Here is a 21,399-nt window from a genome sequence, read left to right as displayed (position 1 = left end):
GGAATTTTCTGAAAAGAAAGATCATAAATGTTACTCAGTAAGTAGTTATTTTAATATGTCTGTGATTTAATATATTTTTAACATGATAATGAAACATGATAAGGCATTATTTATGTGGTATAAATTCAGTGTGTAATTGCTGATACTATCTGCATTCGGATCACACTGTGTGCAGATCTGTTAACCACAAAAAACACTTTCAGTTCAACCACTTTTCCTCCTTGAACGATAAGTAGAGCTTACCATTTCCTGCATTGAGCCCCAGACTCATTTTCCACCGTGCATTTGCAGAAAGGTACTTTTCTTGCATTGCATTACACTTGAGAGCTTTGAGCATGTTCTTGAGAAGATGCAACCTCAAAATGCTGATGTAAGACAGGTCATTTGTACATGGGGGTCCTTATGAGGGGCCATAATAAATGTAAATACGTTTTCTGTGGATTTTGGATGGAAAAGAAATGAGAAACAAAATATGGCAAACTCAAATTGACTACATTTTCCTGATAACCTGTGTCAGCGATTTAGAGAAGATTCACAGAATTGGGGAAGGGTACAACAGGAAGTACTACCTCTGCAGGCCACATTATGGTTTTCCCCCGTGCATGTGATGTCACTTGTTCCTTGTCGGACTGAACCCCTATAGGTCTGTAGAATGGAAAGTACAAGCTCACCCCTTTATAAAGCGGACTGCATCAGTGCGGTGATCATCTCCGAAGCTATCAGCCACCGATAAAGCGACAGGCACATCAAGATCTAATAAGCGACCGACTACAGACCCAAACATGAGATCCCACTGCATCTTCATCGCCTGTCTTGTGTTCTTCGCTTTCTGCTCACTGGCTCAGAGTGAATGTACGTCTTTTCTTTATATCTTGAATTTTATTTTTAGACAAACGATAGACTATTAATAATTTAATGCATTAGTAATGCATTTCTACTAATTATTTCTTAAGTGTTTTCTTGATTTTTAAATGTATCCCATTCATATGTTGATATATATTAAGTGTTTTTTAAAGAAATGATTTTATTTTTTTTCCTGCAGTCAGCCAAGGTCCCAACAAGTGCTGCTTTTCATTTTCCAATGTAAGAATCCCATTAAAGCAGGTTGATAGTTATCATACTACACATCTTGAATGCCACAGGAGTGGTGTCATGTAAGTATTTTTTGTAATGTCTTAATTAAAATGAATTAAAGTGAATTAATTAAAGTGAATGAGTTATGTAAAATCATGAACCATCTTCTCTTTGAAATTTCAGTTTCATCACAAAAGCTCCAAAAGAGATCTGCGCAAACCCGTCAAATAAATGGGTTCAGAGACTGATGAACTTGGTGGATGCTCGAAACATGAAGGATATGGACAGTGAATAAGATGTGAACGGCTCTTCACTTTTCAAAGTATTGAATTAAACCATTTTCAAACTGATTTTAAGCTGCTTTTATTTAAAAGTAATAATATGTATATTTGTTAATCAATTAAGAAGGCTGTGTATTTTTTAAGGCTGTTTTTTTTTCTACTTTACTATATGCAAAATAAAGATTATGGAAAGACATCAATGTTGCTCTTTTTTGAAGGAAAAAATATATAAATAATAAAATGATGAAAAAATACATTAAAATTTAAAGAACCAATTTTTAATAATCAACAATTGCACTAGAAACATGAATACCAATATTGCTTATAATAATAGCGCTAGTCCCTATTATATATATATATATATATATATATATATATATATACATATATACATATATACATATATATATATATATATATATATATATATATATATATATATATATACATATATACATATATACATATATATATATACATATATATATATATATATATATATATATATATATATATATACATATATATATATATATATATATATATATATATATATATATATATATATATATATATATATATATATATATATATATATATATATATACATATATATATATACACACACACATACATTCATATATGTGACCCTGGATCACAAAACCAGTCAGGTTTTTAAAATTGAGATTTATACATAATATGAAAGCTTTTCATTAATGCATGGTTTATTAGGATCGGACAATATTTGGCAGAGATACTATTTGAAAATCTGGAATCTGAGGGTGCAAAAAAATCTAAATACTGAGAAAGTTGCCTTTGAAGTTGTCCAAATAAATTCTTAGTAAAGCATATTACTAATAAAAAATTAAGGTTTGATATATTTATGTAGGAATTTTACAAAATATCTTTATGATTTTTACTTAATATCCTAAAGATTTTTGGCTTAAAAGATTGGATGGACTTTCGTAAGAGAGCACTGTCACGATAAAAAAAAAATCATTTTTTATGTAAGCAATACTGATAATGCTTAGTGCGTTCGTGAATAGAGAAATTATTCCATAGCATGGAAATGAAACTTTATATGTTCTGTATGAAAAGACAAATAGATATGGGGGTGAGACATGGGTTATTTCAACTGTAATATTAAGGTTATTATTACCTTCTATTTAACTCCTACATGAGGCAATGCCACTGTCAGACTGTGCAGACAAAAATAATTTTTTTTAAATCAATTAAAGCCTATCACTGAGCTTTTCTGTGAGAGCTTTCCATTAAGCTGTCCTGTAATTATTATAAAACTATTTAAAATAAATATTGATGCAACTTTCAAACTATTTTAATATATTATATTTTATTTTATCATATCATATATTCTATTCTATTATATTATATTATATTATATTATATTATATTATATTATATTATATTATATTATATTATATTATATTATATTACATTATATTATATTATATTGAGATTTATATTATAGACAAATACGTGTGTTTGCACATGCATGTAAGAGAGTGATTGTGTGTGATGGAGATAGTTTACTTCTTCGTGTAGATTAAATAATATGAAAAAACTTTCTTTTGATCCACTGATCATCTCTACTTCATGAGTACGATGAGGCTGACGCCAGCATTCGTGTGGTTGGTTGTTACCACTGTGTGAATCTGTGGCTGACATTTTTTCCCATTTATATTCAGACTTTTGACATTGTTACACCAACATACACTATTACTGATTATAATATTATAAATTCTGTTACTGTTCTTTGTATCAATGTAAACTGGTTTTTGGTTTTTAAATCTTACTTATTTAAATATATTTCCATAATAATCTCTTACTCCACACTTGTTCTTGACATTTTTCTTTCTTTTTTCATATTGTTAGGTGTTCTTTCCTGTATAGAGGCTTGTCATACTTCTGTCTTTTTCCTCGTCTCTTTCTCTTTTGTCTCAGCTTTTATTTATCAGCCTTTTTTACAAACATTTCAAAATTATCTTTCCTGTTTACAGTTTTTGTTTTGCGTCTTTCTTTATACAGTTCTTTGCATTGTTTTCAGTTCACACATGCTAGTTTCAATTTCAACAAATACATTTTCTTTTCATTTTTAGTTTTAGTAACTGTACACTGCATCTCTATACACTGCGCTTTATCATCCCTGGTTTATTTAAATTCCTCTTTTACAGATTTACGCTTCATATTTTAGGGCTATTTCAAATAGTTTCATCCCAAATGAAGTTTCATCACCTCATCATATTAATTTCGGATAGGCTTCTGAGGCAACGTAATGGTTTAATGATCTACAACAAAATAGAACAAATTATGGTGATAACTAAATGAATATTTCATTACCATTATACTGATTCCTCACTAGAAATAACATCAAAAGTGCAAAAAGTTAGTCAGAAATATACATTTACTCACAAACTGACCACCAAACGCAACTTTCAGATGCCATCTTTGTTTTTTAGCTCAACAGTCACAGAATGGAATGCACAGGATTGTGGGATATCAAAGGCAGCGAAGGATACATCTATGCTGCTTTCAAAATTCGATCAGTAGACAGTAAAGCAGAATTTGGATTCAGACATGCCTTAACGCCTTCCTGCCTTGCAATACTGCCTCCGAAGGCAGCCTTTTAGAGTTTGAATGCAGCACAAGTAAGCCTGAACACCTTGACTTGCTGGTTCAGGTGTGTTTTATTGAACTCTCAGGTGTGTTTTATTTAACACTGCAGGACGCAGGATCTCCAGGAGCAGGGTTAGAAACCCCTGGCCGATGGATTCAAGGCCTGCTGGCGAGTTGCTCTTTCTGACTGCTAGAGGTCGCCATTTTATCACAATTATATTGCAGCAATGTCGATGTAAATCTGAAAAAAAAGGCAGAGTGGGCCTTTTGTTAACTTTCAAAACATTGCCTCCAGTCCCCGGAACAACGTAAATTTCTCATGACATGGAATCAACAAGGTTCATTTCAAATGAAACTGAAAATGTCTAAAAACAGAGCAACTGTCATCGTAGTGCAGTGAGTTGTGGACAATATTAACCTGCAAATGTACTTTTACACAAATATTTGCATTAATTAATTTAAATATGATTATCTTTTACATACCATTTTCAATGTATTCTACTATTTTAAACCCATGTCCTCACCTTGTACACACTAAAGCATGGATATGTTCTAAAAGTAGCCTATATAAATAGTCTTGGAAACCAAGGATTTTTTTTGCAAGGTAATGGGCAGAGAACATTATGTACAAAAAGGAAGTATAAACCACATTGTGGTTTCTCCCCAGTGGCATGTTAAGTAGAAAAACAGGCCCACTTATTTAGACACAACCATTCAACACCTCAGTGAGATGATGACATCCAGCCAGCGACAGTACAAGATACAGTCACTTTTTTATTCCTTTTTCGGTAAGTGCTGCTTTTGCTTCTGCAACAAACAACTCTCAAGTAAAATTGTAGTCGATTACTATAAAGTACACCAAGATTGCCCCAGGAATGGTCTCTTGCAAGCATTTTCAAGTAAGTATCACTATGAAATCTTGAATCATCTTGAATTATTCCCTTTGGTATGATGGTAAATGGTAACTTGGAGACAAAGTGGGTTTCAGGCACTGATAAGGAAGCCTTAAGCCAGGCATAGCGATTTTCATTCGACTTTGAGCCAAATTTTGGATCGTGCAACTCTTTTTTTGAGTCGGGCCGAATTTCAGCTTTGTCATGCGTCGTTTGCATTGCAGTGTATAGGGGGAAACGAGAAGCGATAAGTCTCTCCTGACAGACAATTGGATGGGCGGATGGATTTCTGACATGTCAAAAATTTTGGTCGGCCATCGTGAGGGTATTGCACAGATGAAGCAGAGCTACGAACCGACTGCCCTAAACTCAGTGCTTTTTCACTCACTGCACCTGCTCGAAAATATAACTTTTACTAGGCCTATTTTAATCTTTAATACAACATGAAAGAAAAAGAAAAGAGAGATTTTTTTAATATAAAATAATGTTATTATTACAGGAAATGTGAACCATTGTCCATCATTTTGCAACTAGTGATAACGACAAATGTTGCCAAAATTATAAATAGTCTAGGCCTATTTCAGTTAAACCATGAAGGTGAGTCAGTGCATGCAACACAAACAATGTGCAAACTGCATGAGCGTTATGCCCGTGAAGAATTTTTAAACTCTGTCAATTCATTACGATTCAGAAAGTGAAAGTAAAAACTGACTGAGCTGTCGGCATCTGACGCTTAACGGCACATATTCTCAGTCGAGAGACATACTGGGTAGCCTTATCTTAATTTATTTTCTAAAAAAAATAAAATAAATCTCTTATGGCTGATATAGGGCCTACGTAGGCTAGTGAAAAAAAAAAACACAGATTTGAAATATTTCATATATTTTTTTTGATGACTGATTGTAACAGCATTCGGACAAAGGCTTTAGACAGAATTGTAATTATAGGCCTATTTATTGTGAAATATATCTAAATGTTTTAGATCATTTTCAATGAGGAGTAGGCCTAAGCATACCTGTCAAGTATCCCGTTTTGGCCGGGAAAGTCACGTATTTTACCCTTCTTTCCCGCCGTCCTCCCGTATTAGTATTTTCCCGTAAATCTCCCGTATTTAATTTTTTTTATTTTAACCTGCGTTATTAATAAAATAATAATAATAAAAACATTCCCAATCTGAGCTCTGTCACTAGTCTCGCGATAACTGCCACCTGTAAGTAGCCTGTCGCGAGGGGTGTGTGAGGTCAGGTGACATGAGTTATAACGCGGGAAAAACAACAACAACAAAAGAAAAAACCGAGACGGATAATGGATGCTACGATAGAGAGTGAAGGCACACCTGCCAAAGAACCAAAACCCATGTGTAAATACCAGGATAAATGGGACAGCGAATTTACTTTTTTAAAGAATGCAAAGTTTGCAACAAATTTGTACAACAACTCACTAAAAGAGTAAAAGAAAAGTTATGTGAAATAAAAAGAAAAACTGTAAAAGAAAAGCAATATGAAATGAAAAGAATGTGTGGAATGAAAATAAAATGTAAATGTAAAGACAAGCAATGTTAAATTAACAGAAAATATGCAAATAAGCCTTTAAATAAATGCTCTTCATATATACCCTTTTGTGTTTTCATTTGGGCTATAACACCTGTCTTAAAATGTAAGGGATACTGGAGCTTTGTTGGGGTGGTGGGACTGCTTGCGGTGGGCGCCGGAAAATTTCCCTTATTTTCAAATTCAAAACTTGACAGGTATGGGCCTAAGCTAATTGATTAATTTATTATGATCTATGAAATCATTTAATAATAAAACTACAATAATAATAATAGTAATGGTGTAAATTTCTACAAAATTCATGCTCGACAATCGGACCATACAGTGTGAGCACGTAAACCGTGAGCTGTGTCTTCACATCGCATACGATCTGCTTGTAGGCTACAGTGTGAGTTGGTACCTTGATGAAATCGCACAGTTTATGCCCGGCCTAATGAAGACCCTTAAACACACTGTCCTACAATACACAATTAATAACATATTTTTCATAACATCAGTCGAGTGTTTGAAGTAACTTTTGTGATAAAGAGAATATATATGGGAGGCCGTTTCTATGGGAGGCCGTTTCAGCATAAAAACGTTCCAGCGTTACCCGTCGTAATTATATTTTTACTAGTAACAATTCAATTAAAGAGCTCTATAATTTAATTTCTACTAGTAACAATTTCAATTATAGAGCTCTATAATTCAATTGTTACTAGTAACAATTATGATTATAGAGCTCTCTAATTGAATTCTTACTAGTAACAATTACAATTATAGAGCTCTCTAATTGAATTTTTACTAGTACCAATTGAATTACAGAGCTCTTCAATTGATTTATTACTAGTAAAAATATATGGGAGGCCCTTTTTTTTTTTTAAAGAGCTCTCTAATTCAGTTTTTACTAGTAACAATTACAATTAGAGAGCGCTATAATTCAGTTTTTACTAGTAACAATTGAATTAGAGAGCTCTCTAGTGGAATTGTAGAGCTCTGCAATTGGATTATTACTAGTAACAACTGAATTACAGAGCTCTGCAATTGTATTCTTACTAGTAATAAATGAATTGTAGAGCTCTCTAATTGGAATTGTTACTAGTAAAAATTGAATTATAGAGCTCTTTAATTCAGTTGTTACTAGTAAGAATACAATTGCAGAGCTCTATAATTCAATTAGAGAGCTCTACAATCATAATTGTTACTAGTAACAATTGAATTATAGAGCTCTATAATTGTAATTGTTACTAGTAGAAATTAAATTATAGAGCTCTTTAATTGAATTGTTACTAGTAAAAATATAATTACGACGAGTAACGCTGGGACGTTTTTATGCTGAAACGGCCTCCCATACTGAAAGGGCCTCCCATATTTAATGTGTATTTTTACTAGTAATAAATCAATTGAAGAGCTCTGTAATTCAATTGTTACTAGTAAGAATTTAATTAGAGAGCTCTATAATGGTAATTGTTACTAGTAATAATTCAATTAGAGAGCTCTATAATTGTAATTGTTACTAGTAAGAATTCAATTAGAGAGCTCTGTAATTGTAATTGTTACTAGTACAAATTTAATTGTAGAGCTCTATAATTGTTATTGTTACTAGTAAAAAACGAATTAGAGAGCTCTACAATCATAATTGTTACTAGTAACAATTCAATTAGAGAGCTCTATAATCCGAATTGTTACTAGTAACAATTGAATTGCAGAGCTCTATAATTAAAAATGAATGGAAGTCAATGGAGACATATGACTAGTAATAAATTAATTGTAGAGCTCTCTAATTGGAATTGTTACTAGTAACAATTGAATTAGAGAGCTCTATAATCATAATTGTTACTAGTAAAAATTGAATTATAGAGCTCTGTAATTGTAATTGTTACTAGTACAAATTTAATTGTAGAGCTCTATAATTGTTATTGTTACTAGTAAAAAACGAATTAGAGAGCTCTACAATCATAATTGTTACTAGTAAAAATTGAATTATAGAGCTCTATAATTGTAATTGTTACCCCCCCCCCCCCCATATATATTTGGTGGTTTCTTGAGATAGATGTTATTTGTCTAGGTGGGTCCTAGAATGAGTACTTGTATAATTTGTCTTTGTAAAGTATCAGTGAGGAGATCACACACAAGATGACCAGCTACTGATACAGCACCCTGCACATCAAAATCTGATCGACAACTGAACACAGACCCAAAACATGTCTTGTGCTCTTCACCTTCTGCTTACTGACTCAAAGTAAATGTGCGTCTTTTAATTATTTCTTGAAAGTCTACACTAGATAATCAACTGCTAACAACTGAACATATATTTATGAGGCATTTTCTAGATTATTTAATGTGTCCCCATTAATTTATGGTTATATTGCACATTTTGAACACAAATGTTAATTACATTTTATTTTTCATTTGTACTTTTCCTACAGTTAGCCAAAATACTGAAAAGTGCTGCTTTTCTTTCTCCAAAGTAAAGATACCTGTAAAGCATATTGAGAATTATCATATTACACATCCTGAGTGCCACAAGTGTGGAATCATGTAAGTAACTTTTTAAATGTCTTATTAGAATTAACTGTTATTGTGAATCTTACATAAAATCATGAATCATTGTATCTTTCAATTTCAGTGTTATCACAAAATCTCAAAGAGAGGTCTGTGCTGACCCGAAAGAGGGATGGGTTACGAGACTGATGGACTTACAAACATTACTAAAATTATATATATATATAAAGCTTTAACATAAAAAATATATAATAAAATAAAGAGCAGTAAATATTATCCATTTACTATTTATGCACAGCATATCTAAGAAAGAATTTAGATGAAAAAATTGGAAGGAGGTCTCAATATTATCTAAACTCTAGACAAGCATTGTAAAAATTATATTGTTCTTCCCTCCTGAAAGGAAAGCATCAAAGTCAGTCATAACTACAGAAACTATACCACTCCACCGACCAGAGGAAACAACTCTAGTCCTCTTCAAAGAGTCACATGATGGGTTCGATTTTTTTCTCCTCTTATATTAGGAAGTTATAATTTTATCTAGATCCTTCGCGAACATTATAAAAATAACATTGTTCTTCCCTCCTAAAAAGAAAAGCATCCGAGTTACTGAGAACAACAGAAACTACACCACTCCACCAACTAGAGGAAATGTGTCTAGTACGCTTCAAAGAGTCAAATGATTGGTTAGATTTTCTCCTTTTTTATGTTGGCTGTTACCTCTAGAGTCTAGAGGACTTTTTTTTCATCATAGTCAACACATTTCTAATGTAAAAACCAGAAACAATAGACCAAAAATAATCCTTATTGTTGAGTTATATAATAAAACGTCATATCCCAGATGTAATGGGTAACTATGTTGCAAACTATACAACTATTGTGTGAACAGCAACCGTTTCTTTGTATTTTGGTGAGACACACAGAACACAGAAAAGTACAACCTAAATAGTGAGCACATAAATAAACCAATTAAAATGGACCAAATCCAAAAGTCCACTACAGTTAGTAATTTAATTAATTAAGTTGACTTTCTCAAAAAGAGCTTTCACTGAAGTCTTACAAGACATACTTACAATAATCGCTTTGATATGTGACATTTGAGCCAATTCTGGAATATAATGTACTTGCATGTAAAAAATGTTATTCTTAAAAGATGCTTGCAATGGTTTTATTCTTAAAACAATAGTTTAAATACAAAAACAAGTCCATTCCTGCAGGGCCGGCCCGCGGCATAGGCAAATGCTAAGGGCGCCACTCATCCATAGGGGCACCAGAATGAGTGAACCATAGACTGTAAAAAAAATATGGACGTAGTGTCCGTGACATCACCATAGACTCCTCATTAGCGGTTTTGAAGCCTAAAGTGTGTAGAGCTGGCCGTCCATCTTGGCAGCGCGTCACCGCGCGACTCCCCCGGATAATCGAAAATGGGCAAAAAGGCGGGAGTTGATTGCTGAAGCCACGCCCACCTAGTGCGACAGCATTGTCAGCAGCGGCAATCAACCTGTCACTCAAGTGACCACGCCCTTAATTATGCAGAATTTTAAGTCTTAATATAATTTAAACGGATGAGTTTAAAAAAAAATCACCCCCTTCACAGTTGTCATGAAGGGCAAAATTAGCAATATAGACCAAAATATTTTTTTGAACCAGGCTGTAAACGTTTTTTTCTGCTGTAAAGTTGGGCATTTTAACATGGGGAGTCTATGGGACTGACTCCCTTTTGCAGCCAGCCTCAAGCGGCAAGTCGATGAATTGCAGTTTTAGTCACTTCCTTATTCCCTACTCGTCCGGAAGTTGAAGTCGGGTGGGGGCTGCCATCTTTTAGCAGAACTTCACTTGCGTTAGCATTCCCATTGACTCCCATTCATTTTGGCGTCACTTTGACAGCGAATAACTTGACATCTGAGGTGTTTAAAGACTCCGTTTGTCCATTATTTATTTCTAAAGATACACGACGATGTATAAAGGGCTCCATTACCTTCTATGTTACATTATGGCCCCGTATAAACAGTTTTTGTAAAAAATAGGCTAACGATTGCGTCATAACCACTCGTCTCTCTGTCACATTACCGTACAGACAGGAGGAGAAGCTTGCAGGCAATTAACTTAATATGGCGTACTGGCGTTACATTTTAAAATACTATACAAAATAATTAATCAGAATACTTACTCCTGCTCACTCATGACAAAGAACTCCCCGCTCAAGCTCGCCGTCTCTGCAAGATTAACGATGGCAGTTTGCACGCACAGGTACTAGAAGATTTACATCTGTCAGACAGGTTGCTGACGTCGTCAAGCTTCGTTTGAGTCTGCGCGTCAGAAACGGAAGTGCTAAAAAAAGCTAAAAATGGGCTGCACTTGTCTCAATTGAGTTCCAATGGGGTCGCTGTGTCCATTTCTTTTACTGTCTATGGTTGCCGCTCGGAGTGAACGAGTGATTTTTTTTTTTTTTTACATATATTTTTTTTTTTATAATAGAGGTCGGGATCATTGCGTCAATGCATTGTGGGAATCGCGGTACAAAAGTAGATGTACTGTATAGTAGGCTTTAGGTAACGTTGGTCATTTGGTCATAAATTTTGATTATTTTTTGGAAAATGGTTCAGTATTGCTGTATTGTGAATCGGTTTCATGACTGACAGGGCAAACGCCTCGTGAATCATATTAGTTTTCAACATTTTCCTACTTGGAAAAAAAACACAAGGTGTCTGAAATCACCAAGAGGCGTCAGATGGCTTGGGTCGCCGCTGTACGGAGGGAAACCATCACCTTCGATAATATTATAAAACATAGTTACGGTGAGACATATGGTCTCTCTCTCTCTCACATACACACACACAAACTCAGACACAGACACATTACGCTATATCTAGTTTTTGGCCAGTAAGGGAGTCAGTTTAGTGTCTGTATTTTTTGTTTAAACATTTTCCTTTGACCCAATCCTGAACTTAATTTGCTTTTTCATATTTTTGTGCTGACTGTATTTAACAAATTTGAACAACTTGTTTAAAAAATAAATAAATAAATAAACTGGAACGAACTTCAAAATAGGAAGTTAAGCGTCTTGTTTTGGTGAATGGTGGGTTGTGTCTAAGGTGAATGTTCGTCAATATTTTACCGGATTACAGAACTACTGGATGAAAACGGTGGATTTTTGCAAGTATGATAGGTGAGTAATTACTCCTGAAGTGTAACAAACCCGCATAGACAAGCTTCATAGCTCGCAGAATCTGAGAAGTGTGTGTGTGTGTCACCACTGATGCTTGGTTAATGTTAACATTTCCTTAGTGAGAACGATTGTTTTCTCCATGTTTAATTTGCAGATCCATTTGTGATCTGCAGGTGAGCCTCCAGTGACTTTAAATTTTTTAATTGATCGGAGGTGTAAGCGCTCACTCCACAGACCCGGTGGGAGAAATTATCAGGGAAACTGAGGCTTGGTAAACTTTTATGTGTTCATAGGGATCGATTCCGCCTACAACCTCTTTTTTTTATGTAGCGTTGTTTGGCTTCATTATTAAGTTTGTCCGTATAGGTATAGGCAACTTTTTTGTCACGTTCTATAACTTTTTCTGGAGACCGGCTATTATCTTATTACAATCCTGCTTTGCGATGCCTCTAAAATGGCCGCCGTTACCCATAATGCACCATTCTATAACGTCTACGCCCGAGCTCTATTCACCTTATTCCGCCCCGCCCACTTTTAATATTTCGCATTTCCGCATTTTGTCATCCGACTTCCGCTAAACCGATAACGGCACGTCCAGTTACTAGTTTAGTAGTTGTAAGATTGTTTATGGCTAGCTATAACTGTGGCGAAATGACAAGTAACGTTATGTTATAAATTGGTAGAACGATGAAAACGTCTTACGACGATCAAATGGTCTCAAATTGTCCCATCCATCGTCGCTGTTAACGTGGGTAATGTTAGACGATATGAAGAAGTGTCCAGAGTTAACCTATATATTTAACTGCCCTGTCAGGAGTTGATGGAGCAGCAAGGGAAAATTATATGTAAAAAAAAAAAATTAACGAAGCTTACCAGTATTTACATAGTGAGACAGTGGGTCGTGAACTGTTACTCAGCGAGGGTTTTTTCGTCTTTTTAAAATTGAACGTGCAACCACCAGCTAGTCGAGCAGTCTAAACCTCTCAGCATGGTGCTGGTTAGTTTTGTGTGTGTGTGTGTGTGTGTGATGTTAACATACACGAAGTTATAAATGTTTAAAAAGTATATTAACGTGTTTGATGACCATCATCAGACTAAGTATTTTGTCTAATAACTTAAATGTACAGTGGAGTAAGGTAAGTGAACGTTTATGAATTACACGTTAGAAAAGGAGGAGGCTGGAACTTGGAAGTGAAAAACGCCTTATATCCAGGTATGCATAATTATTAGGCAGATTTTCTTTTACAAATAAAACAAGCCAAAACAAGATTATATAAAACTTATAAAAGATAAAATGCAAAATTAAAAGTTAAGATTGGTGTGGTTTGGAATTGGTAAATTTTACCAAAAAATATGATCAGAAAATCAACTTGCCTCTTAATTCTGCAGTGTATATGCAAAAGGTAAGGTAAAGTGTACATAACTATGACAACTCTAAATATGACAACTCTAAAATCTTTTAAATGTATTTTAAGTTTGCCATGTTCTGTACAGGGCTGAGGACCTGTAAGCTGCTCATCTGGGTTCCATCACAGCAAGTTACATGTGCCACACAATGAGCAATTCTGTGCCAAGACTGTAGCTAGACTACAAACCTTTTATTTTAAGTGTATGCTTCCTCTTGTCAGATGAGTTTCAGACAGGCTACCTGCTGCTTTCCACAAGATACTTGCAGCTTTGTAAATAAGCAGGAATGAGAATAATTAGGTTAAGGATAGGATATTAGGTAATTGGGATGGGATGTAGAGGATGTGGGTGAAGACTAACTATATGAAATAAGTTGTTTTAAATCAGTTGTGTTAAACAAGAGACAGACTGTGATTTGATTTGATGTGATTTTTAATACATGGATAATTTAATATAAGTTGTATAAAATCATTTGTGATTTGTTGATCAGTGTTTGTTGTTTTCAGGAAGCAAGAGACACCTCCTACTGACCATCTTATAAAATTTCAACATTTAATTTCCATATGTAATAAACCAAGATGGAATTAACTTGCAAACTTGACATGACTTATTCCTTCAAATCAGAGATCAGGGGCATGTGGATCTGATCACCCTCACAGCTGTCCACTGCATCACTGGCGGTCATCAATACATCTGTGGAAATAATTAAACATTTTTACATTAGTACTTAACAATATATCATGAGTATTAATATATGATGGGACCCGAACTTAGAACTGTGTGTGTGTGTGTGTGTGTGTGTGTGTGTGTGTGTGTGTGTGTGTATGTGAGAGAGAGAGAGATGCATTAGAAACAAAACAGTATACACACTCTTAACTGTAGTTCAAACATAGGTCAGTATCTGAATGAGAAATGTAGCTAACTGGCCTGCTATCACCTGCAATCTCTGTAGCAGGAATAATGTGAGCTATTGTAATGTACTATAATATCTTGTACTACCGTAAATATTAAATAAATAGGTGGACAATGGTAATCATGGAAAATTCGTTGTACTTCGTTAACTGCTTGTTACTGATCTTATATGTATTCAGAGAACGGACTTCATAAATCTAACGTTAGGCGAGCAAACACATAGCTAGTTAAGGTTAGCTTACCCGAATCTGACAACCTTTTCATCCCCCGACGTGACCTCTTTAACGGAACATCGTAGTCGAGCCATTTCTCTTGATATATTTGCGTTTTGTTATCTAGCCACTAGCTTAGGTACGTTACGTCCGGTCCCTCAGCCGGAAGTAAGATGACAAAACGAGCGCAATGGCGGCGCCGTTGTTGCCATGGAAAATAAGGTGAATAGGGCTTGGGCGTCGTGACGTCATTACTTGGCGTGGCCGCCACGTTGAATGCTTCCTTTACAGGGGGCGGGGCCAAGATGGCGTCATGACAAGACGGTTTTACAGTAGCTCTTAAAAACTTTTGCTCAAATCCCGGTTTTACTTTTAAACCTGTCATGTTCAGAAATTATTTCGAATAGCCGCACTTTAATAGGCTTTTTTTTTCTTTGTACATATTTTTGTTAAGCTTTTCAGACGCACCTTTTCTCTCCAAGCTATAGCTATCGAAGTGCTAGCACGTGCTTTTGCAACAATTGATGCACTGACTTGAGAATATGGAAGACCAAGAAGAAACTCATCTTGCTATGCATAGTTATGCTAGGAGAACTCTAAGCACTGATATGGAGACAGTTGCTGGACAGTCTGATGGTTTCATGCCTTTACCAGATACACCTGAACCCAATCCTGCCAAAAAAAGCAAACCGAGTTCTGATAGTCCAGCGGTGAGTGATACTATGCTAATGAGATTTATGCAGAGAGTGGAGGCCATACACGAAGAAACTTTGCGCCGAATTCAAGGAGTTGAAAAGACGGTGATTGAGAATTCAAATTCTATTAAACAGATAATCAACTCTCTCGAATTCCACGGTGAACAAGTTAAGTGTTTGAATGAAAAATCTGACGAGATGCAAAAGAAAATCGGAAAACTGGAGAAAGAAAATGTTGAACTTCGTGATAGGTGTAACGATTTGGATGCTTACAAGAGAAGATGGAATCTGCGTGTCGCTGGTATTCCGGAGAATTCAGGAGAGAACGTGAAGCGGATAGTCATCGACCTCTTTAGCCAGGTTTCCCCAAGTATCGCTGCTGATCTGCACTTCGGAATTGACATCGCTCATCGACTGGGGCCTCGCTCTGCTGCAGAAAAGTCTTCCCGTCGCATAATTGTCCTTTTCTCATCGCGTTCCCAGCGGGACACAGCTTGGAAAGACGCCAAAACATCCAACTTGCTCAGGGAGAAGAAGATTAAGGTCTTCGAGGATCTCTCGCAGAAAGATAAGGATGCAAGGACTCTTCTGTGGCCGACAGTAGAGAGGGCGAGAAGGGAAGGGAAGAGGGCTGGCTTTCACGGTCTGCTAAAGATTTAGCCAACAAATCTACTTAGTAGCATCGTTAACGTTTATTCATATGCAACCGTTTATTCAATGATTCACGTGCGATCTGATTAGGGTTTTTTTTTTTTTTTTTTTTTTTTTTTTTTAAATACATAATATCTTCATGGTATTAAGCAGTAGACTTACTTTATATAGACAACTACAATCTTCCTTAAACACGGATATACATTATTTTATTGAAGGCTTTTAAATTGATTTATTTTTTTCCCCACCTCTTTACTTTATGCTTTGAAATGGTTAATACTTGAATACAGAAACTTAAATGTAACTTTTACTTTTTTTTTCTGAACTTAAATATGAATACTTATGTACCGGGTGGGCAATTTTTTTTTTCTTGTGGTTGCTTGCACTTTTGAGGAAAGTGAGTTGAACGAGTGGTTCATTCAGCTACTTAGCCTGTTTTATTTTCTCTTCATATTGTTCGTTGTTTATGTCATTGTCATTGGTATCTTTTAACGCCAGAGGCCTCAGGGATAGTCAAAAGGAAAGCTCTTTTTTTGTTTGCTAAAAAACACAAGTCAGATTTTTGTTTTCTTCAGGAATGTCATTCTACTAAAGAGGATTACAAATGGTGGAAATCTCAGTGGGGTAATGATATTTGGAGTTCTCATGGCACTGAACGTTCTGCTGGAGTAAGCATTTTGAGAAACACGTTTAATGGGGATATATTAGGTTCAGATTCAGATAGTTTGGGCCACTTTCATTTACTAGTGATTTCGCTTAACCAACAAACAATAATTCTGGGAAATATATATGGGTACAATACGTCTCAGGATAATAAATGTTTCTATGATAAGTTAGATGAGAAACTCACACATTGGTCGAATAAATTCCCTAATGCTTTTTTCATACTAGGAGGAGACTTTAATGTATCATTAAATAACTATTTGGATAGATATCAACCAAAGAGGACTGATTGTCTTAGCCCGGCATTGTTAGGTTTAATAAAGAAGTTTGAATTGGTGGACATTTGGAGAGAAAAATACCCTTACAATGTGGAGTTTACCTGGGCCAACAAAGCTGGGTCTAGTCAATCTCGAATTGACTATTGGCTCATATCAAAATGTATGTCCAATTTTGACTTAAATGTTGGCATTCAACACACCCCTTTGACTGACCATAAAACTATCTTTATTAATACCCCTTTGACGGCAGATCAAGCACCAGGTCATAGAAAATCCTCTTTGTGGAAACTAAACAGTTCACTCTTAGAATTACCAGATGTAATTGATAAAATTAAAGAATTAATTGCTCAATATTGGAAAGCAGCCAAAATTCAAAATTATTTTTGTACTAATTGGGAGCTTCTAAAATTTGAAATTGGTGTTTACTTAAGAAACGTTGGAGCAGTCTTAGCTAAAAAGAGAAGAGTTCTTGAGGACAGCCTGATCATGAAATTATCTCAAACCCATAATTTTACTTGTCTATCTTTGGAGGAGAAATCTGAACTTGCAGCTTTGCAAACTAAATTAGATGATTTATATTTATCAAAGGCTAGGGGTGCTTATATAAGGTCCAGGAAAAAATGGCTCGAAGAGGGTGAACTCAATACTGCTTATTTCTTTAAGCTTGAAAAACGAAATTTTACCCTTTCTACAGTTGAAAAATTATCTGTTGATGGCAAAATTATAAAAGATCCGAAGGATATAGCCAATTGCAGTGCCAATTTTTATAAAAATCTGTATAGCTCAAAATGTACAGAGCAGATGTCGAATTTGTTTCTGGACACAGTTAACAATGTTAAAGTTATTTCGGACAGTGATAGAATGTGTTGTGATGGAATTTTAACTCATAAAGAAGTACAAAGCGCAATCAAGAGCTTGAAAAACAACAAATCCCCAGGATCTGATGGACTTACAGCTGAGCTGTACAAATTATTTGCTAATGATCTTTCTCCTTTTTTAACAAATGTTTTTAAAGAGAGTGTTGATAAAGAAGCTCTACCTCCTACGTTAACGCAGGGTATTATCACACTAATTCCTAAGCCAAAGAAAGATCTTACTAATTTGGACAATTGGCGGCCCATCACACTCCTTAACAACGATTATAAAATTTTTGCCATAATATTTGCTAAAAGACTTAAAGATTGTTTGGATAGCATTATAGATGAGACTCAAACTGGATTTATGAGAGACCGGCACATAATGAATAACATTAGATTAGTTTTAGATTTATTTGATTATAGCGATTTGGTGGAACACAATAGTTTTATTCTTTTCCTGGACTTTTATAAAGCGTTTGACTCCGTAGAGCATCATTTTATTTTTAAATCAGTACAAAAGTTTGGTTTTGGTGAGTATTTTTGCAGGGCTGTAAGAACCCTTTATTATAATTGTAATAGTACAATCAAATTAAAATACGGAACTTCTCCTAGATTTTATTTGTCACGTGGTATTAGACAAGGGTGTCCAATATCCCCTTATCTGTTTTTACTAGTTTCCCAGATATTTGCATCTTATGTTTCTAATAGTGGTCTTCGTGGTATATCTATTGCTGACAAACAGATACTCATCAGTCAGTTGGCTGATGATACCACTCTTTTTTTGCATGATGCTACTCAAGTTCCGTTAGCACTAGAATATATCCAGCAATTCTCCAAAGCTTCAGGCTTAGTCTTGAACCGTTCAAAATGTGAACTCATGTCCATCAAAGAGTGTAATCTGTCACACATTTGTAATATTCAAATTAAAGATCAGGTATCATATTTAGGTGTTATTATAACAAAAAATGAATTAGATAGATGCTCTGTAAATTTTAATCCCCTAATTGAGAGTACACAGAAAAAACTTTATATATGGCTCCAGCGAGATCTGTCGTTAAAGGGTAGTACTAGCCAAAGCTGAGGGCTTGTCACGGTTAACATACGCCACTCTTTCTTTGAGTGTTGACACCGCCGTTCTTAAAAAAATTGATACCATGCTCCTCAACTTTGTTTGGTAGTTTAAAACTCATTTTGTCAGAAAATCTGTACTCATGAACACTATTGAGAAGGGGGGGTTAAACTTTCTTGACTTTACTACTTTAAACCACACCTTTAAAATAAACTCGATAAAAAACTTCATCAATAAGCCTGCATCTATCTGGAATTTGATCCCTAATGCTATTTTTTCCAAACTAGGGGTTTTAAAATTCTTATTAACCTGTAATTATAGCATAATGAAAATCCCTGTTAAATTATCCCTTTTTCATAGGCAAATGTTGTTAGCTTGGTCCCTCATCTTTAAACACAATTTTACTCCTCACTCTTATATAATTTGGAATAATAAGGACCTACTGTATAAACATAAATCTCTTTTCTTTGATAATTGGGTTAGTAATGGAATTATTTTTGTATCTCAACTTTTCAATCAGAATGGTTCAATTTGTAATTATTCTGAGTTCTTGGTAAAGCATGGAATTCCTGTTACTCCAAAAGAGTTTGCCATCGTGGCTGATGCAGTGCCACAAGGAGTTATCATGCTTTATAAAGGATTTTCTTTTCCATTTCTTTGTCGCTCAGTGGATCTATGTAAGACATTTGTAGGTAAGCAGTGCTTTTCTTCATCTAAATCCAAAAACAATAAGAAAATTCGAGTCTTGTTTCAGGAGGAGTCTGTCTCTGTGCCTTATGTAATTTCTTATTGGAATAGTTTTGTAAGTGATATTCCATGGAAAAAAGTTTGGACATTACCTCACAAATACCTGATAACTAACAAAACGAGAGAAATTAGCTTTAAATTAATTCATAGGTTTTACCCAGTTAAGTGCTTTCTCAAAAGACTTAAGAGTGACATTGATACCCTATGTTCTTTTTGTTCAGAGAAGCCTGAAACTACTTTACATTTATTTTGGAACTGCTCTTTCACAATGACATTTTGGTGTGACATTTGTGATTTTATCAAATGTTATGTGAATCCTAACTTTGAATTAACATATAGAAATGTCGTTTTTGGTTTTCATGAAGGTGAAAAGAAAAGTGATATTTATTTTATAAACCTTATTTTTCTGTTAGCTAAATTTTACATTCACAAATGTAAATATTCTAAATGCAATCCTCTTTTTTTGAGATTTAAACATGAAATGAAGATGTATTTTGAGTCTATTGAGTTATCTAAAAACTTAAAAGCTATGAGAACAGTGGCTGTGTTTAAGGATTTAGCACTTAATCTGGACTGAAAGACTGAAGAAACTTATTCTGGACTGAGGGTCTCTGGTGTATGGTTGTAATGTAAAGACAATGATTGTTGTTAATGTTTTTGTGTTTTTTTTATATATATATTTTTGTGTATGTTTTGCTGTTATCTTCAACAAGCATTTAATTAAAAAAAAAAAAAAAAAAAAAAAAAAGAATGCTTCCTTTACTGCTACTCGGACTACTGCGCAGTGTTTAGACACACTCCCTCTCATCCGTGTGTCTTAATTTGATGAATTAAAAATCTATTTTAACCATTTTCAACCGTTGCTGTATTGTGGGGTGTAATAGCGCAACACATAATAGCCATGGGGAAAATAAAATGAGAATGGATTAACTTTACACCGCTTTCCTGTTTGGAGGCGCGACTAAGGAGACCAATAACATCTGAATATTAATTTATATAGCTTAAGTCAACATTGAAAATAAGGGAAATTTCTCGAGTTACTCATCCAAAATAAGGAAAATTTCAACATTCATCTTTTTGTTGCTATCCCTCTGCTGACAGCAAAAATTTGTACTATAAAACTGCTGCATTAACTAACCTTAAGCGATTTGTGAAGCTAGGTCTCACGTGACTTTAGTTACAGATTGGTGTGAAATCGTGCTCTCACAACAACCACACTATCTTAAAAAGCCAAACATCACGCTAAGGTTGCTTTCAAGTAATCAAAACGATGCTTTGAAAACATCTTGGGGAAGTCGTGGCCTAATGGTTAGAGGGTTGGACTCCCAATCGAAGGGTTGTGAGTTCTAGTCTCGGGCCGGACGGAATTGTGGGTGGGGGTAGTGCATGAACAGCTCTCTCTCCACCTTCAATACCACGACTTAGGTGCCCTTGAGCAAGGCATCGAGCCCCCAACTGCTCCCCGGGCGCCGCAGCATAAATGGCTGCCCAATGCTCCGGGTGTGTGTTCACAGTGTGTGTGTGTGTTCACTGCTCTGTGTGTGTGCATTTCGGATGGGTTAAATGCAGAGCACAAATTCTGAGTATGGGTTACCATACTTGGCTGAATGTCACTTCACTTCACTTCACTTCATCTGTTTCGCTGGAAGGGCAAGGAGTAGCAACAGGACAACAACACAGAGACTTGACAGGTCTGATGGAGGGGCTAACGGGATATTTTACAGGAAAATACTAAAACGGGAAGACAGCGGGAATACAGCTCAAATACGTGAGAACCCCGGAAAAACGGGAGGGTGGACAGCAACTAACTACACTTTTGA

At 35.0% G+C, this 21,399-nt stretch overlaps 1 protein-coding gene across 1 annotated transcript; it reads left to right on the top strand.

The window, feature by feature from the left end:
* The first annotated feature begins 684 nt into the window (after positions 1-684).
* Positions 685-1,551, top strand: LOC127984284 (C-C motif chemokine 4 homolog). The gene is made up of 3 exons (XM_052586863.1): positions 685-852; positions 1,043-1,154; positions 1,258-1,551. The coding sequence occupies exons 1-3, from the start codon at positions 783-785 to the stop codon at positions 1,367-1,369; spliced, it is 294 nt and encodes a 97-aa protein (XP_052442823.1). The 5' UTR covers positions 685-782; the 3' UTR covers positions 1,370-1,551.
* Positions 1,552-21,399: the final 19,848 nt, after the last annotated feature.

Source organism: Carassius gibelio, chromosome B20 (assembly GCF_023724105.1).
Source record: "Carassius gibelio isolate Cgi1373 ecotype wild population from Czech Republic chromosome B20, carGib1.2-hapl.c, whole genome shotgun sequence".
NCBI classification, from domain to species: Eukaryota; Metazoa; Chordata; class Actinopteri; order Cypriniformes; family Cyprinidae; genus Carassius; species Carassius gibelio.
Note: the sequence above shows the minus strand (reverse complement) of the source record. Positions and strands in the feature narration are given on the sequence as shown.